The 12,444-nt window shown below is 39.7% G+C and overlaps 1 protein-coding gene across 1 annotated transcript in view; it reads left to right on the top strand.

The window, feature by feature from the left end:
- The window catches only part of FXYD1 (FXYD domain containing ion transport regulator 1), a 56,724-nt gene that overhangs the window by 29,689 nt on the left and 14,591 nt on the right, over positions 1-12,444 (top strand). The window contains exons 4-5 of the mRNA XM_053690138.1: positions 3,487-3,561; positions 5,987-6,023. Coding sequence (XP_053546113.1) covers positions 3,487-3,561; positions 5,987-6,023 — 112 coding nt within the window. The remainder of the gene's footprint in view (positions 1-3,486; positions 3,562-5,986; positions 6,024-12,444) is intronic.

Genomic DNA, 12,444 nt, shown 5'->3' with positions numbered 1-12,444 from the left:
ATCTAACACCCACATCCCCTCAATTTAACCCCATATAACTACTTTGTGCAGTTATATTTAAAAAAAAATTAAAAAAAATGCTGATGTATTTTATTTTTTAAAAAGGAACTATACTGTATATTTTGAGGGGCAATTCAGGGACATTTTTTCAATTAACCAGAGGTCTGACCTCTGGTTAATTTCATTGAGCGCAAAGTGCTACTTGCGAGCTTGCCAGAGCAGTAACCAGCCACTCATAATTTGCCCGTTTATAAGGCGCACGTTGAATTAGCTTGCCACCAGTAATCTAGCCCAATATAGCTACACTGGAAAGCTGTTTAAAATGCACAAACTGTAAGAATAATGAAAGGCATTTTATGACTTGAGTGTCCCTTTAACCACTGGACTTCCTGCAGTAGAGTAATAGCTGTATTTTCATTTATCATCATCCTTTAAAAAAATGATCTAATTATCTAAAAAAAAAGTCCCCATAAAATGTAATAGTAAATTTTGTAGAAAAATCATTTGATAAATGTTTCTAAAACATCAATCCTAAAATTATTTATAAATAAAACAAATAAATATATAAAAAATTGCAGACATTAAAGTGAAGGTAAAGTTTTAATATGCTGAATTCAGTAATGAATTTGACGTGACTTAAATAAAGTAATCGCTAACTTTTTTTCCACCATTTGTTATTTATTTATGATATAAATCTTTTTTTAGAATTCCTTACCCTTCCGATTTTGACTCCTCCTAACTTCTATTTCCTAATTTTCTATTCAGTGACGTATAGAGCGGTCCCACCCGCTCTATACGTGTCTCCAAAGCGCATTCTTGAACAGCGCATGCGCAAAGCGGCGATATCTCTCACTACTGCGCATGCCTTCTGTAGGAAGCCTATTACGTATTATGGGAAATCCATAATAACACCAATAGGCATAGGCGAAACAGGAGCGCGCGTGAAGTCCGAGATCAATACATTAACTTTAGCGCATGCGCAGATCATCCGGGAGGCGGATGACGTCGATTGCCGGGCACCTAACGGCCATATTTTCAATTGGTTGGTAAAAAAACGTGACGAACCTAGGAAAAAAAAAACATATCAACGGGTGGAAATTGCGGACCAACACAAAGGGAATAAAAACAGCAAAAACGTACTTTAGACTCATAATCTAAAAAAATCATGAATGAAAGTCATATTCATTTTGGGGGACTAATAGTATTACTGTTTCACATAAAGGTAAGTTTACCTTCACTTTAAGTAAAGAAAAGTAATTTTTTTCTGTGTTACTTTTAAAACACTATTTCCTTCTTAATATAAGGAGAGTCCACAGCTTTATTCCTTACTGTTGGGAAATACTGAACCTGGTCACCAGGAGGAGGCAAAGGCACCCCAACCAAAGGCTTAAATACCTCTCCCACTTCCCCCATCCTCCAGTCATTCTTTGCCTTTCGTCACAGGAGGATGGCAGAGAAGTGTCAGAAGATTTCTGAGTTGTTCCTCAGGAGGGATTTATGCCTTTCGATATGGAACTGGAGTTTTAAGTAGTCTTGTCAGCCTCTCAGTGAGAGCATTGACGAAAGTTGCAGGGAGAGTCTTTCTGCAAACCCATCCAAACTGCCTGCCAACAGCTCCTTAAGCAACCAGTTTTGACGAGTTTCACTGTCTGCTTTCTTCACTCAAGTCCATGTCAGGAGCGATGCTACAAGACTCACACTTGAGAGGCTGTGTTTCTGTTCCACAGCACAGATTCTGGTAAGATCGTTTCAATTGTTACTTATGTTGAAATTGCTGAAGACAGGGTCAAAGTGTGACTCCTTTTATGTTTATAGAATCATGGGTTAATATCTCCTGAGGGAGGTTATTGAACAGTGGGGATTAATGAAAAGTGTTACTTTGATTTTATGCTGCTGTGAGATAAATTTTTTGGCTCATAGACTGTTGTTATGCGGTAACGGAACATACAGGTGTTTACTTTCACTTTGAACGCAGCGCAGCTTGTAGCTTGTTGTGCTTTACCTCGTAGCAGGGGCAGTTCTGCCTTGCGCACCACATGACCGGGTGTGGTCACACTTTTGTTTTCTGTTTCCTGACCAAGCTAGCTGTTGGAGAGGTCACTTCTTCTCTGGTTGCCTGGGTCTAGGAGGTGGTGAGTGCCCCAGTCATTAAGGGTATAAAGGTGCCGTTTTTGTGAGAAATAAAAAGTTCATTTATTTGTATAGTACTGTTGTTAGCGCAAGCTATGGAGGATTCCGATATGCTTGAGGGTACTCCCTCTATTCCTAATAGTAATACCTGTCTCTATTGTGAGGAGGCCTTAGTGTGCCCGCCCTCTCAACTATGTTCCGTATGCATCAACAAGGTTATTATGTCTAAGAAGGTTAACCCCTTTAGTACTACTGAGCCGTCCACCTCTGAGGACTCGCCGTCCCGTGAGCTGCATACCCATCAGTCATCTCCATTGTCACATGTAGCTTTCCATAGCACGCCTGATCCTCTGTCTGGAGGGAGCCTTTTCCCATCAGACTTTACCAAAAGTTAAAGACGGCGGTGTCTGAGGCCCTTAGTGCTTTACCTAGCCCTGCTAAGCGCAAGCGAAAGGTTAAACATAGCTCTCCGGTCCAGGAGACATCCAGTGATTTACTTGATTTGTCTGCCTTTCAAGTATCCCAGGATGGGTCACATTCTGAGTCTATATTTATTTCAACCAGCAGCAGCTGTTGCTTCGGTTGCTGGAGCTGGAGCTGCAGCCTACTGGTGCGACTCCTTAGCAGATTTGATTGAGGTGGAGGGTCCCCTTGATTTTATCCAAGAAAGAATTAAGGCTTTGAGAATTGCTAATTATTTTATCTATGATGCAAATATGCAGATTATTCGCCTGAATGCTAAGATCTCTGGTTTTTCAGTGCAGACACGTCAGGCGTTCTGGCTGAAGTCCTGATCTGCGGACATGACTTCTAAGTCTAGACTACTTTCCCTCCCCTTTAAGGGAAACATTTTATTTGGTCCATGCCTGGACTCCATTATTTCCACAGTTACAGGGGGCAAGGGTGCCTTCCTACCGCAGGATAAAAGAACAAATCTAAGGGATTTGAGTTCTGAAAAGTCCCATCGTCAGCAGTCCTCCTCTAAGCCCGAGCAATCCATAAACACTGGAAGCCGGCTCAATCCTGGAATAAATCCTAGCAGAACAAGAAGCCCGCCGATGGGCGGCCCCCTAAATTATGTTTTTCTTCTGGCACCTTTTATACCCTGATATTTCTCCTACTGTTCCTTGTTCCCTCGGCAGAATAACTGGGGGATGGGGGAAGTGGGTGGGGTGTCTTTGCCTCCTCCTTATGGCTAGGTTCAGTATTTCCCAACAGTAAGGAATGAAGCCGTGGACTCTCCTTATACAGAAGGAAATGAAATTATCTGGTAAGCATAATTTATGTTTTATAATGAATACATTTTATGATTTTGTTGCTGTAAAATTCTTCAGTGATGTGTGTATTCTTTTTCAGATTACACGTCTCTCCGGGTTGGTGGTCTTGTCTTTGCCGGAGTCCTCTTTATTCTTGGAATACTCATCATCTTGAGTAAGTCCATATTGAGCATTAGAAATATTACAAATTCTGGAGTCTCGTGTCTCAATTCCTATAGCAAAATTAACTCCTTATTGTTAGAGATCCATCTCATATTTAAAAATATTTAGGGTTCACAGGACAGGTTTGCAAGCAGTTAAAGGGACAGTCTACACTTTAGTCTTCTTAAAGTCTTACCTTACATTAAGCTGCAAATAGTCTCCTGCACCCTTTCTTTATCATATAGCAGGAATGGTAAAAAAGTTATTTTAAAATAAATATTGTTTCTAGACACTTGGAAATGGCTGCCAAGTTCTACCCACTTATGACATCACGATCTGGGCTGCATCTAGGCACTCTACTGAATAGCATTGACAGTTTGTTGAATGCAATTAGTGAACCTTTTGTAATTGGATGCCATATGCAGCCCGATTGTGATTTCATTAGTGGGTAGAGCTTGGCAGCTATTTCAAAGTGGCCAGAAACAATATAAATTTGAAAATAACTTTTTTACTATTCCTGCTGCGTGATATTGAAAAGGTGCAAGAGGCTGTTTGCAGCTTAATCTAAGGTAAGACTTTAAGATAAGATGGCTAAGGTGTAGACTTTCCCTTTAACTTATCTACCTGTGATCGCCACTTGTTATGTTACATTACAAGGCAAAATGTATCATTGTTTGGGTGATTGATCTCGTCGACACTTCTAAAGTGGTGGAGAGAAAAAAAAAAGCAGTTTTTGCTTCTTAAATATGTGGAGAAAGTTTGCTTATGTAAACCTGCTCCACATAGCAGGGAATTCACCCCTTAGAGTGCCGAGAATAATAAAACCAGATCCAAATTGTTGTTTTCAGTGACACATTATCCTATATATGTAATAACAAAGACATAATATCATACAATGTATTATTATTATTATCAGGTATTTGTGGAGCGCCAACAGATTCCGCAGCACTATGAACATAGGCGGTATGCAAGATAACATTTATAGGGATCAAATGGGTAGAGGGCCCTGCTGAGAGTTGCACTGTTGTAGTGGACTCTTATGAAGGTGATCTACAAACAGCTGGGCTCATAGGCTTACATTCTAAGGGGTTCAAGGGGATAGCAGTGGAGTTAGGATAGGTTAGAGTAGGTTGTATGCATCCCTGAATAGAAGAGTCAATTTATAAGTGATTCAGTTTAGAAAAGATGACTGATATATAGCTGGTTTAAAGATTTTAAAATTAAATTGTATGTGTTTCTGATGTTCCATTAAAAGGATAATAAACCCACATTTTTTTTTCATGATTTAGATAGAGCATTTAATTTGAAGCAACTTTCTAATTTACTCCTATTATCAATTTTTCTTCATTCTCTTCCGGAGGAGACAGCGAGGAGAGCTGAGAAACGCGTTGTGCAACTGTTTTATTTACATAGGGTCCATGTTATGCCCTCTGTTTTTATATATTTTTATAATTAAAACATTTAATTCTTGAGACATTTGGGAGTCTGAGCTTTCATTATCCAAGCTTACAGCAGAAGGGGCGGTCCATGATGAATCCCTGCCCTGGTGATCAGTTAGCTGGGACACTGTGAGTTCCCAGAATGTTCTACTTAGCACAATTGGGTGCTGCGATACTTGTGAGTATAAATATTTAGTGTGCATATCATTTAAAAATATTAACAGTATCACATGAAGAAGCACCCTTATTTGTGATTTTTTGTCACATAAATGTATTGGAATTTAAGCTTAGGAGCCGGACCATTTTTTGGTTCAGTACCCTGCGTACATTTAACCACCAATTTGCAAGTGCTACCCAGGTGCTAAACCAAAAATGGGCTGGCTCCTAAGTTTACATTCCTGATTTTCGACTAAAAATACCAAGAGAGCAAAGAAAATTTGATAATAGGAGTAAATTGGAAAGTAAAAAATATTGGGTTCATATTCCCTTTAATCATGGGATGCCACCTTCAAGTGTACATCTGCATCTCATGGGGTTCATATATCGCCAGACATGATTCCGATTACGTATTTATACACAATAAAGAGACCTAGGGACCGAATTATCAATGTCTGTCCGACATGATACACTGTAGCGTATCATGTCCGACAGACATTGATGAATGCCGACAGTATACACTGTCGGCATTTAACATTGCACAAGCAGTTCTGGTAAACTGCTTGTGCAATGCCGCCCCCTGCAGATTCACATAGCGGGGGGGTAATCAACCCGATCGTATAGGATCGGGCGGATTGATGTCCACAGCTTCAGAGCAGGCGTACCAGTTAAGACCAGTTAAGACCGCTGCTTCATATCTGCTGTTTCCGGCGAGGCTTCAGGCTCGCACGGAAACAGGGGCATCAAGGGCCATTCGGCCCTTGATAAATCGCCCCCCTAAAGCCTGTGCTGTTTGTTTATAGTCTGACAAACCATTAATCTTTAAACCTGTTGCATTTTTAGGCAGGAAATGTCGATGCAAATTCAATCAACAGCACAGGTAAGTTATATCTTCTCCACACTCATCTGTCTTCTCTCAGTATATCTCAAGAAGATTTATTAATAATTTTCATTCTGGTGTCAGTGCCATAATTGTCTATAAATAAACTGACATATATATATAGTCCCTGTCTAGTAGACCAGCAATGTCACCATCAACATTTACAACAACCAGGGTGCACTACCAAACCTGAGGTAGTGTGCACAAAAGTGGCCACTCTCATCCATTTTATCTTGTAAATAATATATATATACGTTGATTGTAGTAGCCGTGTTAGTCCATAGATTTAGATTTAAAAATAACAAGAGTATTGCATTGAGCAATAATACTTTTTTTTATTTGACTAACTATACATTTATAAATTGACAAGCTTTCGGAAGAGTTCCTTCCTTTTTTTAACTCTGAAGCAATACTGACCAGTATTGCTTCAGACTTGAGAAAGGAAGGAACTCTTCCAAAAGCTTGTCAATTTATAAATGTATAGTTAGTCAAATAAAAAAGTATTATTGCTCAATGCAATTCTCTTGTTATTTTGATATATAGATTTATATTAAATAAAAAGATGCTTCAGGGACTTCTCCCCTTCTTCGGACAAAGGAGAAGGCCTAAAGAAGGGGAGAAGTCCCCAAAACATCTATATCATTTATTAAATGTATACAATTGGCTTGAAAAATACAACTTGCATATATGTTATTTATATAATGGGGCATATTTATCAAGCTCCGTGTGGAGGTTGATGCCCCGTGTTTCTATAGACCGCTGCTCCATAACCTGTTCGCCTGCTCTGAGGCGGCGGACAGAAATTGACAGAAATCAACCCGATCAAATACGATCGGGTTGATTGACACCCCCTGCATTCACAAGAACTGCTGGTGCAATGATAAATGCCGACAGCGTATGCTGTTGGCATTTATCGATGTGCAGCGGACATGATCCGATATATCGGATCATGTCCGCTCGCACCATAATAAATAGGCCCCAATGTCTGTGCCCTGGTTGTTGACTGGATTAAGTGTGAGTACAGATTCTTTTGGAATTATATAGCTATATAATCAGAAATGTGCACAGACAAACAATGGCCTAGATTTGGAGTTTGGCGGTAGCCGTGAAAACCAGCGTTAGAGGCTCCTAACGCTGGTTTTAGGCTACCTCCGGTATTTGGAGTCACTCAAAAAAGGGTCTAACGCTCACTTTTCAGCCGCGACTTTTCCATACCACAGATCCCCTTACGTCATTTGCGTATCCTATCTTTTCAATGGGATCTTTCTAACTCCGGTATTTAGAGTCGTGTCTGAAGTGAGCGTTAGAAATCTAACGACAAAACTCCAGCCGCAGAAAAAAGTCAGTAGTTAAGAGCTTTCTGGGCTAACGCCGGTTCATAAAGCTCTTAACTACTGTACTCTAAAGTACACTAACACCCATAAACTACCTATGTACCCCTAAACCGAGGTCCCCCCACATCGCCGCCACTCGATTAATTTTTTTTAACCCCTAATCTGCCGACCGCCACCTACGTTATACTTATGTACCCCTAATCTGCTGCCCCTAACACCGCCGACCCCTGTATTATATTTATTAACCCCTAACCTGCCCCCCACAACGTCGCCGCCAGCTACCTACAATAATTAACCCCTAATCTGCCGACCGCAAAGTGCCGCCACCTACATTATAGCTATGTACCCCTAATCTGCTGCCCCTAACACCGACGACCCCTATATTATATTTATTAACCCCTAATCTGCCGCCCTCAACGTCGCCTCCACCTGCCTACACTTATTAACCCCTAATCTGCCGAGCGGACCGCACCGCTATTATTATAAAGTTATTAACCCCTAATCCGCCTCACTAACCCTATAATAAATAGTATTAACCCCTAATCTGCCCTCCCTAACATCGCCGACACCTAACTTCAATTATTAACCCCTAATCTGCCGACCGGAGCTCACCGCTATTCTAATAAATGTATTAACCCCTAAAGCTAAGTCTAACCCTAACACTAACACCCCCCCTAAATTAAATATAATTTTAATCTAACAAAATTAATTAACTCTTATTAAATAAATTATTCCTATTTAAAGCTAAATACTTACCTGTAAAATAAATCCTAATATAGCTACAATATAAATTATAATTACATTGTAGCTATTTTAGGATTAATATTTATTTTACAGGCAACTTTGTAATTATTTTAACCATGTACAATAGCTATTAAATAGTTAAGAACTATTTAATAGTTACCTAGTTAAAATAATAACAAAATTACCTGTAAAATAAATCCTAACCTAAGTTATAATTAAACCTAACACTACACTATCATTAAATTAATTAAATAAACTACCTACAATTATCTACAATTAAACCTAACACTACACTATCAATAAATTATTTAAATACAATTCCTACAAATAACTACAATGAAATAAACTAACTAAAGTACAAAAAATAAAAAAGAACTAAGTTACAAAAAATAAAAAAATATTTACAAACATAAGAAAAATCTTACAACAATTTTAAACTAATTACACCTACTCTAAGCCCCCTAATAAAATAACAAAGCCCCCGAAAAATAACAAAATGCCCTACCCTATTCTAAATTACTAAAGTTCAAAGCTCTTTTACCTTACCAGCCCTGAACAGGGCCCTTTGCGGGGCATGCCCCAAGAAGTTCAGCTCTTTTGCCTGTAAAAAAAAACATACAATACCCCCCCCCCAACATTACAACCCACCACCCACATACCCCTAATCTAACCCAAACCCCCCTTAAATAAACCTAACACTAAGCCCCTGAAGATCTTCCTACCTTATCTTCACCATACCAGGTTCACCGATCCGTCCTGAAGAGCTCCTCCGATGTCCTGATCCAAGCCCAAGCGGGGGGGCTGAAGAGGTCCATGATCCGGCTGAAGTCTTCATCCAAGCGGGAGCTGAAGAGGTCCATGATCCGGATGAAGTCTTCTATCAACGGCATCTTCAATCTTCTTTCTTCGGGAGCCATCATCTTCCATCCGACGCGGAACATCCTCTTCTCCCGACGCCTTCTAGCCGAATGACGGTTCCTTTAAGGGACGTCATCCAAGATGGCGTCCCTCGAATTCCGATTGGCTGATAGGATTCTATCAGCCAATCGGAATTAAGGTAGGAATATTCTGATTGGCTGATGGAATCAGCCAATCAGAATCAAGTTCAATCCGATTGGCTGATCCAATCAGCCAATCAGATTGAGCTCGCATTCTATTGGCTGTTCCGATCAGCCAATAGAATGCGAGCTCAATCTGATTGGCTGATTGGATCAGCCAATCGGATTGATCTTGATTCTGATTGGCTGATGGAATCAGCCAATCAGAATATTCCTACCTTAATTCCGATTGGCTGATAGAATCCTATCAGCCAATCGGAATTAGAGGGACGCCATCTTGGGTGACGTCCCTTAAAGGAACCGTCATTCGGCTAGTAGGCGTCGGGAGAAGAGGATGTTCCGCGTCGGATGGAAGATGATGGCTCCCGAAGAAAGAAGATTGAAGATGCCGTTGATAGAAGACTTCATCCGGATCATGGACCTCTTCAGCTCCCGCTTGGATGAAGACTTCATCCAGATCATGGACCTCTTCAGCTCCCGCTTGGATGAAGACTTCAGCCGGATCATGGACCTCTTCAGCCCCCCCGCTTGGGCTTGGATCAGGACATCGGAGGAGCTCTTCAGGACGGATCGGTGAACCTGGTATGGTGAAGATAAGGTAGGAAGATCTTCAGGGGCTTAGTGTTAGGTTTATTTAAGGGGGGTTTGGGTTAGATTAGGGGTATGTGGGTGGTGGGTTGTAATGTTGGGGGGGGGGGTATTGTATGTTTTTTTTTACAGGCAAAAGAGCTGAACTTCTTGGGGCATGCCACGCAAAGGGCCCTGTTCAGGGCTGGTAAGGTAAAAGAGCTTTGAACTTTAGTAATTTAGAATAGGGTAGGGCATTTTGTTATTTTGGGGGGCTTTGTTATTTTATTAGGGGGCTTAGAGTAGGTGTAATTAGTTTAAAATTGTTGTAATATTTTTCTTATGTTTGTAAATATTTTTTTATTTTTTGTAACTTAGTTCTTTTTTATTTTTTGTACTTTAGTTAGTTTATTTCATTGTAGTTATTTGTAGGAATTGTATTTAATTAATTTATTGATAGTGTAGTGTTAGGTTTAATTGTAGGTAATTGTAGGTATTTTATTTAATTAATTTAATGATAGTGTAGTGTTAGGTTTAATTGTAACTTAGGTTAGGATTTATTTTACAGGTAATTTTGTAATTATTTTAACTAGGTAACTATTAAATAGTTCTTAACTATTTAATAGCTATTGTACATGGTTAAAATAATTACAAAGTTGCCTGTAAAATAAATATTAATCCTAAAATAGCTACAATGTAATTATAATTTATATTGTAGCTATATTAGGATTTATTTTACAGGTAAGTATTTAGCTTTAAATAGGAATAATTTATTTAATAAGAGTTAATTAATTTCGTTAGATTAAAATTATATTTAACTTAGGGGGGTGTTAGTGTTAGGGTTAGACTTAGCTTTAGGGGTTAATACATTTATTAGAATAGCGGTGAGCTCCGGTCGGCAGATTAGGGGTTAATAATTGAAGTTAGGTGTCGGCGATGTTAGGGAGGGCAGATTAGGGGTTAATACTATTTATTATAGGGTTAGTGAGGCGGATTAGGGGTTAATAACTTTATTATAGTAGCGGTGCGGTCCGCTCGGCAGATTAGGGGTTAATAAGTGTAGGCAGGTGGAGGCGACGTTGTGGGGGGCAGATTAGGGGTTAATAAATATAATATAGGGGTCGGCGGTGTGAGGGGGCAGCAGATTAGGGGTACATAGGGATAATGTAAGTAGCGGCGGTTTACGGAGCGGCATATTAGGGGTTAAAAATAATATGCAGGGGTCAGCGATAGCGGGGGCGGCAGATTAGGGGTTAATAAGTGTAAGGTTAGGGGTGTTTAGACTCGGGGTACATGTTAGGGTGTTAGGTGCAGACGTAGGAAGTGTTTCCCCATAGCAAACAATGGGGCCGCGTTAGGAGCTGAACGCGGCTTTTTTGCAGGTGTTAGGTTTTTTTCAGCTCAAACAGCCCCATTGTTTTCTATGGGGGAATCGTGCACAAGCACGTTTTTGAGGCTGGCCGTGTCCGTAAGCAACTCTGGTATCGAGAGTTGCAGTTGCGTTAAAAATGCTCTACGCTCCTTTTTTGGAGCCTAACGCAGCGATTCTGTGGACTCTCAATACCAGAGTTATTTTAAAGGTGCGGCCAGAAAAAAGCCGGCGTTAGCTACGCGGGTCCTTACCGACAAAACTCTAAATCTAGCCGAATGTGTTTAGATGAATCATTCAACATGAAAAAAAAATGTTGTTGTTGCTTTTATCATGATTAGCTCCTGGGGCTGTTTGGTTCAGCCTAATTTTGACAACATTGTTTGTTATTCATTCACCAATATTACATTAGTTAACCCCTTATTTCCTATGGAGAATGTTTTTAGAGCAGCAGAGGAATATCTGGACACAGCTTATACTTAAAGGGACATTGCAGTCCACATGGATGCATTTCAGTTTTGAATACAAGCATTTTTGTAATATACATGTATTAGCAAAAATGCTTCTAAAAGTGTATGTAAGTATGCACCAGCATTTTAAACACAGCACTTACTCAGAGAGACTAAGGTGCTTGTACCATCTGGTAATGACTCAATTTATTAATTGCTGACATGTTACAAGCCCCACTGGTGCTCTGAGCAGCTGCAGTATTTAAAATGCTGGTGCACTGAGAATATCTAGCTATGCCTCACATGCACGTGCAGAGAAAAATGCTAACACTAAAATATTGATAAATTTTATTTGAAGCATGTGTGCCAATAAATGTATATTGCAAATATGTCTCTATTCAAAGGTGTAATTCATCTATGTGCATTCAAACTGGAATGTCTCTTTAAATAAAGTTAAGGTAGTAGCTAGTTTTACTGCTACAAGCCAGCAGCAGCACACTTTACTACATGTAATACTCATATGGCACTGATTTGCTGTGCGATATTTAATTGTTTAAAGGGACCTTTAATTTTTTTGCTTGTTTCATCTAAAAGAGAGCATGTGAAAATGTATAATAGTATTTATTTATTTTTTAATACATGTTCACTGAATAAAAGTATATTTTTCTAATCAGGCTTGCAGTGCATGTCATCCAATAAGGCACTATCAGGAAGTAAACAGCAGGGCCAACCTTAGCATTTGCGGGGGCCCTGGGCAAGATACATTTGTGGCCCAGTGCCTTTATTCCCCTCCCCTGTATACCCTGCCCATTGTATGATGCACCTCTGTGCAAACATTCAGTGATATCTATATAATTAATAACATAAAATATTAACCCTCCTGATACCATAAGCACTTCT

This window comes from Bombina bombina, chromosome 8 (genome assembly GCF_027579735.1).
Source record: "Bombina bombina isolate aBomBom1 chromosome 8, aBomBom1.pri, whole genome shotgun sequence".
NCBI classification, from domain to species: domain Eukaryota; kingdom Metazoa; phylum Chordata; class Amphibia; order Anura; family Bombinatoridae; genus Bombina; species Bombina bombina.
The sequence above is the reverse complement of the archived record's forward strand: the minus strand, read 5'-3'. Positions and strand labels throughout refer to the sequence as shown.